Source organism: Rhinolophus sinicus, linkage group LG10 (assembly GCF_036562045.2).
Source record: "Rhinolophus sinicus isolate RSC01 linkage group LG10, ASM3656204v1, whole genome shotgun sequence".
In the NCBI taxonomy this organism is placed as follows: Eukaryota; Metazoa; Chordata; class Mammalia; order Chiroptera; family Rhinolophidae; genus Rhinolophus; species Rhinolophus sinicus.
This window is the reverse complement of record NC_133759.1, coordinates 27,581,507-27,600,274: the sequence shown is the minus strand read 5'-3', so window position 1 is coordinate 27,600,274 and position 18,768 is coordinate 27,581,507. Positions and strand designations below refer to the sequence as shown.

General features: G+C 39.1%; 1 protein-coding gene across 1 annotated transcript in view; it reads left to right on the top strand.

Moving 5' to 3' along the window:
• The first annotated feature begins 5,249 nt into the window (after nucleotides 1-5,249).
• KCNH8 (potassium voltage-gated channel subfamily H member 8) overlaps nucleotides 5,250-18,768 on the top strand; it is a 318,346-nt gene continuing 304,827 nt past the window's right edge. Inside the window, exon 1 of the mRNA XM_019726038.2 lies at nucleotides 5,250-6,008. Coding sequence (XP_019581597.2) covers nucleotides 5,933-6,008 — 76 coding nt within the window. The 5' untranslated portion in view covers nucleotides 5,250-5,932. The remainder of the gene's footprint in view (nucleotides 6,009-18,768) is intronic.

The following is an 18,768-nucleotide window of genomic DNA, read 5'->3' as shown; positions in this document are numbered from 1 at the left end:
AGAGATTTTAAACAGAAAATTATATGATTAATTTATATTACAGGAAAACATGCTGGCTACAGTATAAAGGATCAAGTGAAGAATAGTTAGTAGTTGGGGAAATTGTCCTGGTGAGAAATAATGAGGACTTCAACTAAGAGGGTGACAACAGAAAAGGTAAAAAAGACAGATTCCATGATTTTATGGAGCTAGAGGTGACAGAAATGAATGACAGATTATTTGAGTGTATAGAAAGGATAATCTAGATTGTCTCCCAGATTACAGCTTGAGCTAGTGGTGAATGATGGATGAAAAATGGTGAGAAGAGAAAAGTAGATATTGGAGTAAAGCAACAGAGATATGTGAAGTTTTTTTCCTATTAAAAGTTATGGTCAGCTGTCAAATCTAGCTTCCTGGGTAAAATCTGAAACTGGCTCTTGTACACGGAGGGCGAGGAGAGACCAAAGAAAGAGGCATATCAGTCCAGATCAGTAGGAGGTAGTTTATAAAATAAAGGGGACTGACATGTGAGACTTGTCTCCAGGATCCACAAGATGAATAGATCTCCACACTTGCTACTGGAATCTTAAAAGTTTATACAGAGGCCATAATGGAGTTCAGTTAGGAATACCGCCAGGTTCAGGGAGTCTCATCAATGCATTGCTCTCTCAAGATAGCATCCTTGAAAACGGTGCCAGTTGTGTGAACAGTGGGCCGAGTGTACATTTCAAGCACAGGAAAGGAGGTGAGAAACCTCCAATTGCCCAGAGCCAACACTCACGTCAACTGGTGGTCGTGTCCTGTGAATGACCTCCCCCAACAGAAGAGACTCAACATTAAAGAAAACGGTTAACAACTGCCATTTATATGTGGCTTTTGTTCTCAAGTGATTTGAATGTATATTTCTTCATTTGTCTTATATTTTCCTTATAAAGATTTATCAACTTGAGACCAGATCTTACATCTATAAATCCTAAACTCTGATAGAAACATGTAGAATAGGTAAAAATAGATATTTTAATCAAATTTTGGCGTATTATTATAAGGCCACTTCCTTTGAAACTTGAAATACTAACAAATTGATGTGGAGATTTAACACATGGACTTTTGTGTTCCCTCCCCATGAATATGGGCTCTGTGGCTGCTTTAGTTCTGGCAGTTTTGGGACCAGACCTTAAGAAACTGGTAGTCCCTAATTCCTGTCTCTTGGGACACTCACTCTTGAAACCCAGCCACCATGCTGTAAGGAAACTCAAGTATCCATGGAGATAGCCACAAGAAGAACTGAAGCCCCAATGCCCCTGCACCTGCTGAGCTTCTAGCTGACAGCCAGCACTAAATTGCCACCCATGTCAATGAACCACATTGGAAATGACTCACAAATGTGCTATCCATTGAGCCCTGTGCAAATGGCAGATATATGAACAGAAGAAAATATTACTGTTGTTTTAAGTTAACGGGTTTTAGAGTGGTTTGTTACACTGTAAATCAGTGAAATTTGCCTAGATTGGTTTTATCTAGATGAGCCTTCTATAGTACATATTATAGAGTACCTTGGTCTGAGTATGCGGATTTCGTGTCTTTTCATTCTTTGTGTCATTGTAGAGTCAAAGAAATGATATCCTCTTCTGAGAACACGAATTTCTTCAAATGGCCCTTGAGTTTACTGTATTGTGTTGTTATCCTGTATTCTTGCAGTGTTATCTTTTTTAAAAAATTAGTTTATTGAGGTGACAATTGTTGATAAAGTTACAATAGATTTCAGGTGTACAATTCTGTAATACATCATCTATATATCACATTGTGTGTTCACCACCCAGAGTCAGTTCTCTTTCCATCACCATATATTGGATCCCCTTTATCCTCATCTACTACCCCCCTCCCACCTTACCCTCTGGTAACCACTAAACTATTGTCTGTGTCTATGAGTTTTTCTTTCTTCATTAGTTTGTCTTGTTCTTTTGTTTTTTTCAGTTTTATATACCACATATTAGTGAAATCAGATGGTTCTCGACTTTTTATGTCTGACTTATTTTGCTGAGCATAATAATCTCAAGATCCATCCATGTTGTCGCAAATGGTACTATGTCATCTTTTCTTATGGCAGAATAGTATTGCATTGTGTGTATATATACCACATCTTCTTTATCCAATTATCTATTGAAGGACACTTTGGTTGCTTCCATGTCTTGGCCACAGTAAATAAAGGTGCAATGAACATTGGAGCACATATATCTGAAACAGTAAATGTTTTCAGATTTTTGGGTAGATACCCAGGAGAGGGATTGCTGGGTCATGTGGTAATTCTATTCTTAATTTTTTGAGGAACCTCCACACTCCCTTTCATAGCGGCTGCACCAAACTGCATTCCCACCAACAATGTATGCGGGTTCCTTTTTCTCCACAGCCTCTCCAACATGAAGTGTTGCCTTATTGTGGTCATAGAGAAATTTCACATCTCTATAGGATCAACTGGGTCTTCCATGAAACGAGTTGGGGTTCTTTTTGTCAATCGGTAGGGACAGTGAGGACAGTTCCTTTAAGGAAAGGAAATGAAATTTGGGACAAATGATAAATTCCCAACTCTCATTGTGCATCTTTCTTGTCCCTCTATGATTTCAAGGTGCCAAAGTATGTGTAAGGGGACTTAGTATGCTTAAATTCTCACTAACGTCATATTTTAATCTCAAAGTCTGGCCTAAACCATACCACAAATACTTAGGAGGAGCACTGAGTTCTTGATTGAGCCAGTGCTTAGAGAGTGCCCGGACCCCAAGACCAGAGTGGTAATGACAGTCTTCTTTAAGAGTCTTTGGAGAGAAAAACATAAAAGAGGTGGTGAGATCCACCTGCTACAAACCAATAGGATCCAGTAAAATTCCAGCATTAAATATGAATTTAGTGCAGATTTTTGTCATGCATAAAACAGACCCTGCCTGATACACAGTAGGTGCTGGAAGTGACACTAAGATAGTGAGTGATAAATGCAGGGCTCTTTTTTTGCCATAAAACCTAAGCTTTCTTTGGTGTTGTCATTCTCAAGCCTCTTGCTTATTTCTTGCAAGTGATTTCATGCATTTGGCAACACAGATCAAGCCCATGAGGAAAACGTTTTTATACACACACACACACAGCCCTAAAGTGCAAATATTATAAAACCTGAATCGTAGTTTTCACTAATATATTTCATGATTGTTGTTCGGGGCGGTTTGCGGGGTCTCTCCTCCTGTTCCCCACATAAGAACGCAGGATGTGTCTAGGCCAAAAAGGAACACCCATGGAGCCACAGATAGGGGAGTCATACCACTATAGTCTCACTGGTGGCTGGGTTGGAGACACAGGAAGCAGGAGCCACAGAATCTGCAACCTGCCGCCAGCTTCTCTGCCAACCGACCGACTTGCTAACTGCAAATCATTCTTGCTAGCTCAGCCACCATCTTCTTGCCAGCCCCCCATTGCTGCTAGTGTAGCCACAGCAGTTATATTAGTGGCCAATGGCTCACTGGTTACAGCTGACAGCCAACTAGCCACAGCTGATCACAGTTGATGGTCATTTACTACCTGAGCCAGCACCTTTCCACGTGAGGTGGAGAGCCTGGAAACTGCACTCCTGGCTCTGTCCCCACAATAATGAACTTCAAGCCACTTCAAGGGAGGCGTTTTTCTGGCTTAATGGCTTCATGAGCAAATTTCATAAGACTTAAAAATAAATCTTATCTTTGAATAAGTTCAGCATCTGCAGTTAATTTACAGAGCTAAATAACAGTAGCAGCAATAAAAGCATGTTTTTATTAATCTCACAGAAATATTATAACTTCAATAACTGACAGCAGCAGTCTTGGTTTTCTGGGACTGGACGCGCCACCCAAACAGAACCAGGGACTCCCTTGTCTTTCTCTCCCGGCTCTTCCCAAGAGGGAGCCAACAGAGCCAACCGCAGTTGGCTCAGCGCGCCGCGTGGGGGACACCACCTCCGTGATTTCGGTTTCTGCAAAGCTCAGCTGGTTCGGGATGGCCCGGAATGGCGCGGAGGACAGGAGTGGCCTGGGGACCAGGCGCGGAGTCCAGCTGGGCAGGAGACGCCACGCCAAGCGCCAGGCCTAGGGCGGCCCGCTAAGGAATCCCCTCCATGCCCGGCGAGCCCCGCCCCGCTAGCCCCGCGTAGTGGCCGGATCCGCTTCAATTTCAACACAAAGGGAATCCTCGGTCGCAGGAAGTGCATCACGAGAAAGGGGGACCTGGGGCGGGGACAGGGGGATACTTCCCTCCCTCCCTACACCCCTGCCCTCCCGAAGCCCTGGCCCACCCCTACGCTTCATGAGCTGGGAGAGTTCAAACAAGGAGCCCTCTTCCCCCCAGCAGTAGTGGGGGGCGGGCGCTATCATCTCCAGCCACGCCCGAGCTCCCAGGCGGCGGGGATGCAAGCTGCCCTTAGCCAAGGCTTACACACCTGTTCGCTTCCCCCCTCCTTTCCTTCCGGGTGCAGCAGCATCTGGGCTCACGTTTGTTTTTCTACACCTGGCTCTCAACTTTCCTACCACATCGCCTTCCCTTTCAGGGTTTTCTGTTGAATTCCCGCTCCGGGTGGCTTTCTCCACTCCCACCTGGCTGTGCAACCAGGTTTGGGCTTGGCTTTCCCTGGCTCAACGTGATAGAGAGGGAGTCCCCGCGTGAGCAAGGGCGAGAGAGACCGGGAGAGACCACTTTCGCTTTCCAAGACGCTCGCCGTTCCTGGAACTCGGCCAGGTTTTCTGCCTGAAGGTGCCAGTCTTGGAGGGAGACTCGCAGTTGGGCAGGGGGAGAGGGAGCGGACTAGGCTAATTTGTGTAGAAGCTATTTTTACAAGGCGACTTTACCGTTTTTACTTACATTATATTTTGCCCCTCAATAAAAACAGCAAAGTTTTCTAGAAATGTTTTATCCACATTTTACCGGAGAGTGGGAAACCATCCATTGTCCACATAAAAAAAGCTATTCTTATTTTAGTTTAGTTTAGAATGGCTTAGACCAATGACTATTTGGGGAGAGGGGCTGAAACACTCATTTTTAGAGCCCAGGAAGGATAGGTGGAAAAACCCCGGCGCTTCGTACCAGTTCCCGGGTTAAAAGACCCGGTCACCGGGGAGGGGGTCACGCATTCAACTCCAGGCAGCCCTGCTCAGGTCGCGGGAACTCCCCATGGCAGGTGCGCCGGAAGGGGGCCACCTCCCCCTGGGACTCCTGGTTGCCTCCTCTGGGTTGGACGCCACTGGGGGGAAGAGGTTCACCCCTCCCAAGTTCTAGGCGGAGGCCTGGTACCTGCCCCGACCTGTCTCCTCCCCTTCTCCAATACCACTCCCACGGGACTCCGGTCTCCCCGGGAGAGGGACAAAGCGGGAACAAAGGGGTCTTTGTTCACTGGCTTCTGGGGGTGGGAGTTGTGCTCGCTTGCGTTTCCCCGCGCCCCTTGGAGACCGGGAGGCTCAGCGCCACCGAGCGTCGAGCGCTGCCCTCCCCGACCCCAGCGCCTTAGCTCAGGGCGCTGCGACTCGGGCCACCGCGGGCTCTTTTCCGGCGGGCGGGGTGGGGGGCGAGGCACACGCGGCGGCCTAGAGGGCACTATCGCCCGCGGAGGGACAGTGTCTGTGTATAAGGGGGGGAACAGGCGCGGGGGGGGGGAAGGTCGGCAACTGGCAGAGGTGGAGGGGGAGAGGGAGGGAGCCTGCGCTGGGCTGAACCTGGAGGTGTGGGGCGGGCTCCGCGAGCGCTCTCGGGGCTGTTCCTGCCAGAGCAGCGGTAGCGGGAACTCGCTCCCTCTCTCCTTCCATCCTCCCCCTTCCCTTGATCGGCCCTACCGCCACGCCAGGCCCCCTCCCCGCCGTCATCACGCTCCCCTTCTCCCTTCTTGGCACTTTCCTCTCGAACCATCCTTCTGGACAAACTTTGATGGAGAATTTCATACCACGCTGGAAAAATGCCGGTTATGAAAGGATTGCTGGCGCCCCAGAACACCTTCCTCGACACCATCGCCACCCGTTTTGACGGAACACGTAAGTCTAGCACTTCGACGAGTTGTACCGTATTTTCTGAGGATGATTTTTCTCGTATAAATTACTTTCGCTCCCACCTTCATTTTTGCACCAGCGAAATGAATTCTCTTCTGTTCTTGCCAAGGTGTCTTTTGTGCGGAGAATTTTTTTTTTTTCCTCCCATGGTTCGGCGCCGTGTGAACACTTTCGTGTAGTTGGCCCCGATGACTTCTTGGGCTTGTCAGGGCTGGGAAAAGAGCCTGGAGAAAGACTAACGCCGTGTTCACTGTGGGACCTGTATTTTGGTACCTCTTTAAGGAACTGGTTTTCATTAAGTTTATGAGATGAGAATGGGAATTGTCCATTTGGGGAAATGCCATCGTACCGTACGTTCTACAGTTTCAAGTCTCCCTAGGTGATAGCGAGAGTTTGGAATGATTTTCGTCCGTAAAGCTTCATTCTGTGATGTCTTTCGGGTAGGCATGATTTCCCATCTGAGTTTAAGAAACGCAAACTAGGATCAGGATTGCCAAATGTAAGCTTTCTTTAGAAGTCTAAGCGTTGTGAGTGTGTCAGAATCATGATTCCTGCTTTTAAAGTAGGATAGCATACCTCTCAATCCTGAAATTATCCTAACACTCGAGGAGATAGTGTTGGGAAAGGAAATACTGTGCATTAGAAAGACTGATTTAATCATCAGAGAAAGTTTCGACCTTTTTTTTTTTTTGAGGGGGGACGACTTATTAGTGGACGTTTAGCTTGTTTAAGCTACAGTTTTAAAAACGAAGGTTATGGTGTGTAGATGCGAGGAGACTGTGCGTAATCATCCCAAGTGTTCTCTTTCAGGACCACGGTCAGGTCCCCTTTCCTTTCTAGGCTTCTCAAGCTCCCTTCCTGAGCTAGTTGGTCTTTCCAGCACGCTTTCTCCCTGTAATAAGGAGTCTGTACTCTCACCTCCAACAAATGCTCTGTTTGTTTCATTATGCATATCCACACCTTACTCCTAGCTTATGCTTCTACTGTGTGCCATCTTTTCTTTTTTCTATTACACAAGACTCATAGAAACTCATTTTTTTTCTAAAGGCTTTTTCATCTAGTGTCATTGTTTTTTTTTTTGTTTTTTTTTTTACTATGGCAGTATTTCTTGGAGCTGATATAGGAGAGCATATTTAATCCTATTTCCATTCCAGTAGTCTAGATACACACTCTTATGATGCTGGGAATTAAAGTCCTGGACTTTTGCACTTCAGGAATTGCTGGGAAAGTTTACATGAGAGAGAAATGAAGCATTTACTTGATGCTATTCATTTTTCAGTTTTGACATCCAGTCTACTTGTGGTTTGGATATTCTTCCAGTGGTTTTTATCTTTAGCTTTAGCCACTCTTTCCCCTTTTATAATCTAGATGTGTCAGGCAGTATAAGTAAAGTGCAATGCTATTATATATCTGTCTTCCTTAGATAATAAGAGAAATGTTGTAATAAAACTTTAAATCCCTGCCACTGCCAATTCTTCCGCCACCCAGCCACCACACAAACTCACCACTGCCGTCGTTAACCATGCATGATTGTGGATACTAGTATTTACTACCTTAGGAACTGGTCTGTCATGTGGATGTTTGGTTCTGAAGTTACAAATTTAAATCCCAAAAGCTTCCAACCTTGGTCACAAATGTATCTATTGAAAATGAGGTGATTGGTAACTGCTTATCTTATTGTCATTTAAAGTTGAATGGAGTGCAATGTTTAGTGAATTATCCTGGCATAGTCCTGGGAATTACTGCCGGGTTATATGTAGATATCAATTGTTAATGAGAGGGGCTTTGGCTCATTAGTGTGAAGATACCTCTCTCACTATAACATTTGATAAGCAGAGGGCATGTTGAGAGAGATGTGTACAAGTGAGTAGGTGTTTTTCTATTTTCACTACACATTAATGTCAATAAAATAGAAGGTTAGAAAATTTAAATCTTTCTTTGGGAAGACCACAGTCACACATCAGCATTTAGAATAGTAATAATCATAATAAAAAACTAAAACTGTTGGAGAGCATACTTGGTCTGTGCTCTGCAGGGTCTGGGGAATTCCTGCAGGGAAAGACTTTGTGTGATATCTTTGTATGATATCAATCTGAAAATCAGTGAAGCAAATTTCAAAGTGATGAGTAACATAAAAGGTTTTGTTTACACCATTTAATGAATACCCTTTATCCCAACAAACACCAGTCAATGAAGGAGGATTGCATTTTCTCATTTGCTTTTTTGTTTGAATTGTGTGAGGATTTAAATAACCTGAAACTTTAAAATACTTGAAGCAAATTTTTAGCCACAAATTTTGCTGTATCTAGAATCATGGGCATACCATTTCCTGTGCTAAATATTTAGTTTATCGGACTATGCTATATTTTCTGTGTTGACACAATTTTAGTAAGTTTAATTACTACCCTTGAAACTCTTTTCTTATGATTATCCTTCTTTCTCTTGATCTGTTTTTATAGTAGCCATTTATTTTATTGTGCAAGATAAAACTATTTGCAAGTTTTAAATTTGCAAAGTTGTCACCCCCACCTCCCTAAAAAAACTATATTGGAAAGTGAATAATGTTATTGTACTCAAAATATAATGTGTTTATGTGGTACATTTTCTGCAATATTTGTTAGTTATATTTTACAGTCATGTTATTTTCTTATTTTATTTTATCTTGGGCAATTCTGATGAAAAAATAAGAGAGCAAACAACAACCCTAGCAAACCACTTTGCTAACTTAACCACAATGTAGCATTATTGTTAGCTTTATTGATTTAATATTATAATGGAAAATAACTGAAAACATCATCTAAAAATTTTGACAGGAAAATAAAATAAGTAAATAACAATATAAGCCTATAACATAATTTAACTAATGTATCAGTTGAGGTATTATCAGGGCAACATAAAACAAGTTAATAATATATTTTATAACCTAGTGACACTTTATTGCTTTACATAATAAGATATTTTTCCTTTTAATAGTTAAGAAGTGAGCTCTTTGTCAGGATTGAAAGAAAATTGTGGACAGCTAATTGAAACTATCTTTTCTCATATACAATATAATTTTTAAAAAACTTGGAAAATATAAAATTTTTTATATAAAACTCCTCTAAAATATATTTGCTCTTGAAATATGTTCTCCTGTTTGTGTTCAATTGAAGTGTAAATGAGACTTAAACTAACTAAAAACCTTGCAAGTATTGAATATGTGTACCCCATTTAGGGAGAAAAAGTAACTCCAGTGAATTTATTTGACTCATTACATGTAGCCACACTTTTCACTTGAAATACTCTAACACACACACACACACACACACACTCTCTCTCTCTTACTATTATGACCTGCATACAGTTCATCCCTACAAAGTTCCATCTTTAAAACATGTTTAATGTATTTATAAAAAGTCTTTTATTAGTAGACTTTTGCTTTAAGTACCTGAATATTAATCTGGACAAAGGGAAAGTCTGATAAGAGATCACGTAAGTACATATTTTATAAAACAGTTTTTCAGGACAAATATTTGACACAGAGTAGCATTTGAGAAAAACACATTTTTTTGAGAATATAAAACTTTCAGGGGGAAATGTCCATGTTCAAACATAATGGTGTATGAGCCTACATTTTCTAGTCATATCAAAATTTGGCCAGACTACTTCCCCTTTGGGGTTGGTGAGACAAAATTTAAGCTTTAAAGGAAGTTTGTAGCCCAGTAGACTCTAACAAGGAGATTCTAGTCACAGCATTCAGAATAATGGTGCTCCAGAACTCATTATTATTTGTGTATATTTTATATACTCCTGTATTGCCTCTTCAGATGGTCCAAGGAAATTTGTTAAAATCTAAATACTTCCTTTACAGAGGCAATTCTCAGTGGTTTTTCTTTTTCCTCTTTATGGTTTCATCATGATATATAGATCTGTCAATATTAGAAACAGAGAGAGAAGGGTAATATACCCAATGCCATAGGAAGAGGGAAGAATAAGGTGAGACAGTGGAGATCTTCTTAAGTCTTTGCTGAGTTGTAGTTTAGAGAATAACATCAAAGGCATTCAGCCAATAAAAAAAAAATGTGCTCCATTATGTATGGGTCTGTCTATAAAAGGCTATTATGTGAAAACATTCAAGGAAATGTCTGGCACTCCACAGATATCTCCCCACACATGGAAGTTTATAAAGACTCTTTGTATTTTTATATTTTACATGCCTCTATAGTCTCTTTTATTCCTATTCTTTATGTTTAGGAAGATAGTTCCTGTGTTAGTTTTCTATCTCTGTATAATAAATTACCACACACTTAGTGGTTATTACATCACATTTTCTGTGGGCTAGACATCCAGGCAAGGATGAGCTGGGTCCTCTGCTCAGGATTCAGAAGGCAGCAAACAAGTTGTCAGCTGGGGCTGTTGTCTCACTGAGGCTCCAGTCCTGCTGCCAAGCTCACGCAGTTGTTGGCACAATTTAGGTCTTTGTGGTTTTATGATTGAGGTCCCTATTTTCTTGCTAGCTGTCCGTCAGGGACTTTTCTCAGCAACTGGAAGCGGCCCTCTGGTTCTTGTCACATGGCCTCTTCTATAGGCCTTTCCACAACAGAAGAGCTGACTTTTTCAAGAAAAACAGAAGTGTCTTTTTAAGAACTCACCTAAGTCAGACCCACCCAGGATAATCTCCCTTTTGACTAACTCAGAGTGAAGTGATTATGGATCTATATTCCATCTGTAAAGTCTCATCTAAAATCACATGTCCTCCACACTCAAGGGAAAGGGATTAAATAGGGTGTGTACACAGGAGTTGGGAATCTTGGGTGCCATCTTAGAATTGTATCTACTGCAGTCACTATTGCATTGTTGTACTGTCATACAAAGCCTAATGTTCTCACACTTGTTCATCCATGAAACAACTTTACTGAACACACTCTGTAATTCTGTATGCACGTAAACTCTTCTAAGTTTATGTCTGAAATCTTTGTGAATACAAAGCCCAACTCACAAGAGGGAGGGTTTTCCTTCACATTTAGTGATGGCATATGAGTAAACCTAGCCTATGGCATGGATAGTGAGCTGTGCTGTCAGATTCTTTATGCTCTGATCTAGACGTAATGTGAGAGACGTGGGAATATTTTTCAGAATATACTCCCAGCCTCTTGACAGGGTGCTCTCTCTTTCCGGATAAGGAAGGTTACATGAAGTCTGTTAGTCTGTGTACAAGTATTTCAGCTTGTACTGGATGGGGGACCAGCCCAAGAATGTGGCATCAGCAAAGAATGATACCCAAGGCAGGTCGCTGCAGCCTGAAGTGACTGGACTGTTTCCACATTATTAACCTTCTTAACCAGGGCATTTCCGGGCCAATTATGTAGACTTTTTTGAAACAGTATATTTTCCATCTTTCTCATGCCTCTAACCATGTTTCAGATTTAAGAAACTCCACACTATGCCCTGATAAATTGATGTTGGCTGTGTTTAAGTAAATAATGTTCTTTATTTAAGCTTTATTCCAGGTTTACTAAAAATTAGAAAGGAAGAAAGTGAGAGGGAGAAGGAGGACAGAGTAGAGAGGAAGGATGACTTTGTAGATGCATTCTTTACTCTGCATGTGACTTATCGCAGGGGTTCTCATAACTTCCCTTCAACAATTGGATTTATGTCTTTACCAGAAATGCGTTTCTTTTGATGAGTGAGATATACAAATAGGAAAAGTTATTATATAGTCTTAAAAAATATTAGATAATTTTGTTTTGATATCATTGTATAGAGGAAAATGGATAGCTAATATGTTAAGAATGGAAGTTATGCCCACAATTTATTTTTTTCTAGGCTCTCGCATTTGACATCACCTGTAGGCCAAAGGCCATTGCATGAGCCCTCTTCTGGCATGAGAAACATATAGAGGGTCCTGAGTTACCAGTTTCTGGGATATGTGAGACCTAATATACTTCTGCGAGGGCACGGTTCCTCTGGAGAAATCTTTACTTTATTCATTCAATCAGTCCATCAATCATTCACGATATTTAATCAACATTGACTATATATACAAAGCCATTATACTAGGATCTTTGGGATAAATCAAGCTTGTCCTTCTCTCAAGGAGGACAATAAATGTGTGCACAAATTATTATAATATAGTTGGGAAATGGATAAGAATATTCAGGAGGTGTAGGCAAAGGGCTGTGCACATTTGGATGAGGGAGGGTTTCATATAATAAATGACTTCTGGGTGGGAGTGATTGGCTCATATATAATAAGGGCAAAAACATTATTCTGTTTACTTTGCTAATTTGTGTAGCACTTGTCATTGAGGCTAAAAAGAGGAGACTTTTTAGAAAGAATAACAAGTATTTTAGAGGATGTGAAAGGGGCAAAGTAGAGGCAGAAGGACAATGGAAAGTCTATTAGTCCAGACACGGAACGTCTTTAAAGCCAGAGTGCTTTGTCATAATAAGCCACTGGAGGAGATAGAGCCATATCTTGGTAAGAGAAGTATGGTGCCACCTATACCTGGCATAAAAGCTCCCAACCTACCCATATTGCACAGTGTAATGCATAATACAGGAAAAGTGTCAACCTTGAAATCTAAAATGTTGCTTCTTACTATCTCTTCTAATAATGCTTGGATAGGGGTCCCGTGGAATGCAGTGGAATTGATGTGTTCATTTTCTTAGGAATGCCTGCTTTGTCCAGGGAGCTAACTTTGTCTTAGGAAAGTGAAAGATTGATTTCTGACCCCATAGCTGAGTCCTCTTCTCCTCTAGGGTTGTACTATAGAATTACGCCTGTGGAGAAGGAGAAGAATTGAGAGGGTGCTAGAATTCAGGCCCAGTGAAGTCAATTGGAGAAATGCCAACAGTAAAAGACACAGAATTGCAACTGCTGCAGAGTTAGTAGGGTTCATCCCAGCAATGTATATTTGCTGATATAGTCTAAATAATAAGTTTTAAAATCCATTTTGGTTAAGCAGAGGCTACAAACAAAAACGATGAGACTTCAACTTTACCTATGGCATAGCTCATATTTAGCAACGGGAGCATTTAAGAGCTTTCTCAGTAATTTATACAGTCAAATATATTTCTTGGCTTATAAATTCCCTGGAAGATATATTTTGCTTTCCTTTATAACTGTTAATGTGACTATCTATCTCCCTTAAACCCTCCAAAATTCACATGTCCCCAAATAAACTAATAATCTCCTAGCCTATGAGACCTATCTGTCTTCCTATGTTTCTGGCCACATTATTGGCATCACCGCCCACCCATTTCTCCAAGCTCACAATCTGAGTCGGCCTTGACTGCCCACACATCCAATTGGTTATCGAGGCTTTGCGATGTTACTTTAGAAATGCCCTAACGTGGCTCCTCGGCTCCTCCTTCATTGCCTCTGCTTTAGTTTGGATCCTCTGTTTCTCATCTGCACAATTGCAGCCTTACTTGAACTAGACTTCTGTGGCTGTAAGCCCTTATGCTGCTCACACACTGCCCCTTCAGTCTCCATTGTCCCCAGAGTGATTTCCATTAAAAGCAGTATGACTATTTAGTCATGTGACCCTCCTACTTAAATTGTCCATTGGCTCCCTGCTGTCTCTTGGAGAATGTCCAAAGTCCTTAGTGTCATCTGACCCCAAGATGATTTGGCAAAATCTTCTCCAACCACTGCCTCCTAGGCTGCAGACACTCTCATTCCCAACCCCCTACTCATTCATGCCTCTGGACCTCTCTGCATGTCACTTGAAGAGCAGGAGCCTTTATTTCCTTTAAAACCCATCCTAAAAGTTACCTTCTATTTGAACTCTTTCTGTGAGGCTCCAAGTAGAGTTAGGTGACATTTCTTCTATGATTCCACATTTCTTTGCCCATCCCTCTAGTCAGCTCCTACCTGTGTTCTAATTATATGCTTTCATATTTCAACACTCAACTATCAACGCTTTGAAGCCCTGTCTTCACTTATTTTGTATCTCCTTTGCTTAGACTTACACTTGGAACAAAATCTGCTCAAGAAATGTTTCTTTGAGTAAAAGACTTTTAAATTCCTTGAAGGCCAGGGCTGTATATTACCGGTAATTGTCTTTATTTCCTTTCAGTGATAGCCGGTATTCTTCATATTCAATATTGTATAATTAAATTTAGTTTTGAAACATAATTCTAGACTGGATTCCAGCCCCTCTTTTTCACACAGTTCAAGTACTAATCTCTTTAATAAAATTCTAATAATAATAATGGCTACCATTTGGGGCATATCTATATACACACAGTGTAGCATGCTGGTGCTTCATCTTTTCCTATCACAATCCAACACCTCAAGGAGGATGACAGCCCCCCTTTTTATTACAGATGACAGAACTCAAGCTCAGAATTTTTGTACATTATTATACTAGCTTACTATAACCTATGATTTTCCTACTATATCACACTACCTCTAAAATGTGATATTTTTTACAATAAGTATAAACAAACTGGGACAATCTGTGGTATCATTTCTAGTTTCTATCTCTTACAAAAAAAGAATTTCTGCTTTAAAGATTTTAGCCATTTCTAGTTTATAGGCTGTATTTTTCTTTTGATATATTATGCTTTAAGTACTTGTTACTTAAATAATGTTTTTAAATTGGTATTTAAGACTCATATCTAGAATTATTAAATGCATTCATTGTGCAAAGCAGTTTTGCTCATCAAAGAAAATCTGTCCATTTAAAAAAATAAATCCATTTTCTTTGAGATTTTGGTGTTTAGAACTTGCTGACTTTAGAACTTCCTTGTGATTTTTTTTTAATTGTCAGGCTAATCTCTCCATGGAAAATGGTCTAATTCTCATATCTATTATAATGACATCATTTTGTATTTTTACCTTGTTAGTGTCTGACAGAAGAAATTCTTCTATTTTGAGTCTGCTTTTATTTGGAGAAATATATTCTCCAGTGGCAGGAGCTTTTGACATCTTTTAACAGAAATCATTTACTTTTTCCCGACAATGAACTTACGGAAGAAATAAGAGTATCTAGGTCTCCAACTCTCAAATCGAATCTGAAGTTTTTTGTTTTTCTTTTTTTCATGTTTTCTTTTGTTCTATTAATAGTCTTTTGGACAGACTTCCTTATGGTTCTTATCAGTCCAACTGAGTTTCTTATTCTATGAGTAGTTATTGAGTTAGAGAAAACTGAGATCAGAGCACGTAGTCTTTCCATGTTTTATTTGATTTTCTAAAAAAAAAAATGGATCCACATAAGTTCAGATGTTACTGACATAGCAAATACCCAGTTGGACAAGAACTACTTGTCCTAAAATATGGTGTCCTGGCTGTTCCTTCAATGGCACCGAATAAAATTGGGCATGCTTTTGGTGTTAACACCTAAATAAATGTTTCTACTGGGATTCCATGAATGATGGAAAAGAATGCATGTCTTGGGGCTAAACCTTTTATTGTATTAATTTGGTACACCTTTGGGTAGGTTAGATTTCAGTTACCTGAAAATGAGACTGCACTCTTTCTCAACAAATGTGTAGATTCAGCATTTAGGATATAGAGTTAATCACCAAGAGTTCCTGTCTATCTGTACAGTCCTCTCTAGCATGTAGTGTATTTTTGGTTTGAACAAACCAAAAGTTATAAAATTATTTGAAAGATAGCAATAATAACTATTTGCATAGTTTTTTAATATACGCCATTTTATATTCTATCACTTGAATTTGCTTTTGAACTAATAGATAAAAAGTAGCTTCCTATTATAATTTTGAATGTACATTTGTTGAGCATTGTTTAATATTTTAAAGGTCTACACATATTTGAATTCCTTTTCTGTGCATTATTTGTTCATATTGATTGCCCTTCATTAATTGGATTGTTGGCATTATGTTTTTTATTTCTATAAGCTGTTTACATGGTAACAAAATGGACACTGCATTGGTCATGAGAATTGTGTATGTTTTATTCCAATTTTGGTTGGTTGTTTGATTTTTATATAGATGAATTGATCAATTTTCCTTTTATGATTTCTATTTGGTTCCATACTTAGAGAGGTGTTTTGTATTCTGGAATTATTTAAAAAATACATTCTGTATGTTCTACCATAGTTTCATTTTGTATATTTAGTTTTTTCCCCTTCATTAATAAGTTCTATAATTTGATCTATTGAGTATGATGTAGGGATCAAAACTTATTCTTCCTAGATTCTTATCCATTTTCCTAATAACAGTATTCAATAATTTATCTAGTCCATGCTGATTTGAAATGTGTAGTTCATCATATTCTCATTTTCTATATGTAATTCTTTCTATTTTTGACTTTCAATTCTATTACATTTATCTTTTTTTATATGTTAGTACACAGCTTTAATTATAGTTTTATTATGTGTTATAACTCTCAGTCCATTCTGTTTTGCCCCATAATTTAACTTAGGTAATCATACTTATTTGGAAGTCCATATGAAATTAAGAATCATATTACCAGCTGAAAAAGAATCCGGATGCATTTTTAATGAAATCTGCTGTAGGGAAAATGACATTTTTATGATGTTGAAAATGTATATCCAAAACTTGCTATATATTTTTATCATTTACATATTTTCAGGAGATTCTCAATAAAGCTCTTGCACACTTATTTATTTTATTCCCAGTGATTTCATCTTTGTACTCTTATATAAAATATATGTGAAATCTCTTCTTCCACTGTTTTGTTTTTCTAATGCAATCATGTTTGTTTATTAAAAAATATTGATTCCTATATGGTTTTTGTTTTTTTTTTTACCCAGGCTACTTGAGTCTCTACTATTTTTTGTAATAATTTTGCAGTTGGTTTTCAGGGGTTTTTAGGTGAGAAGTAATATTGTCCTCAAATACAAAAAAATTGCTTTCTTATTTCCAAGTTTTGCAACTTTTACTTTTTATCCCTTCAGATTTTTCTGTTGTCTAATTGCTTTGGCTAGTATCATAAATAATATAAAAATTGGTGATGTTAAAGAAAATCCCTCTTGTTCCTGACTTTAATGGGAATTATTTTAGTGTTTTTCTAATAAGTATTTTTCTGGCTTTTAGGGTGAAAGATAGAGAGTTTATTATATATTTCTGCTTTATGAAGAGATTTTGACATGTATTCCTATTTTATTAAGCAGTTTTATCAATTACCTTTTCATCATTTATCCAAGCAATTCTGTCTCTTACTGAATTAATTAATATAAGAAATTTTATTGACAGAATTCATAATATTGAACTTTCTTTGCATTCTTTCAATAAAAGTTACTTGACCATGTTTGCTGGATTTTACAGCATGTTCTTGAATAACGTCATTTCATTCAATGTTGTTGCATTGATGAGAGAAGAAGAAAAAAAAATTCCCGGCCAGGGCCACTGTCTGGTTTTTGCATCTTTTCCCCATGTCTGCATGGGGTTCCTTTAGGTACTCCAGTTTCTTCCCCCATCCCAAAGATGTGCACATTAGGTGAATTGACTTCTCTAAATTGTCCCTCTCTGAGTGACTGTGTGTGTGTGTGTGTGTGTGTGAGTGGCCCTGGGGTGGAAGGACATCCTGTCTGTCCAATGTGGGTTCCCAGTCTTGTGCCCTGGGCCACCTGTGACACTGAACTAGAATAGGCAGGTTGGAATATAATCATCTTTGTTTTAATTCATCTTTCTTATGTGTACGTAGAGCTCACACTTATTTTAATGTTTAACATTAGAAGTGTTTTGGGTCTTTATTTTGAAGTTTGGTGATGTGATTATGACCAGAAATATGCCATAAGAACTTAATTCTTGTTTACATCAATTAGCCTATGGTAAATAGGTTTTTGTTATACATCGGTTTGCTTAAAGTTGCAGTTTCCAAGAACCTGCTGACAGTGTTAACTGAGGACTTACTTTACCAGTTAATGTTTTATTTAGAATTTTTACACTGGTTGTCTATGTGTGTGATATTGGCATTTATTTTCTTTTTTTTATATGTATATACTATTGAATTTTGGTGGTGGAAACACACAACCATATTTATGCCCATTATAACATAATCCCATCTGGTTTAGCATTTGTACTAGATTTTTCATATTTTAATTAATTATTGTTATTAATCATTGCATTAAAACAAGCCAGGATGGGTGGGTAGATCTCCATTTAGTCCTTATAGCTTGGCTACGGTCTCGTCTAATAACGTCTCAGATGCCTGTGGAGTGAATGTAATTCTGACTTTAATGTGTGCTTAAATTTGAAAGATGGCCAGCAATAAAACATATATTTTACAGCAACCCTTTCCAGATACAAAATATTTAATAACATATATGTATTTATCCTTCCCTAGGACAATATGCACATTGTACACCAACAAGTAGCACCATGTCCTGTGAGATGCATGAAGTTACCAAGCCACAAGTTAGTGGAGTCAGTAGGAAACATGGGAAATTATATCTTAGGTATATATAAAATATATGTAGAATGTATCTGTATTTTTGGTAGTATTAAAACTTTTTACACTGAACATTTTTTTTTAGCGTCAATGACTTCATAAATTTGAAAAATGTGTTTAATGAAGTATTGAATTCCCATTTCTTAAGAAAGTTGATGATAAATGTATAACTGGAAGAAAATGTTGACCTTTACATCTATCATGGCTGCCCACTGGGCAATATTACTGACCACATTAAAATCAGAAGACACAAATCCGCTGAACAAGCATCGGCATGTTCTTAAAAAATTAGTAGCTGATTTATGAAGACTATGCCTGAAAATGATGATTCATTTTGCAGAAAGTGCCTTGGACATACTGCTTTGTGTAGCATGGCTTT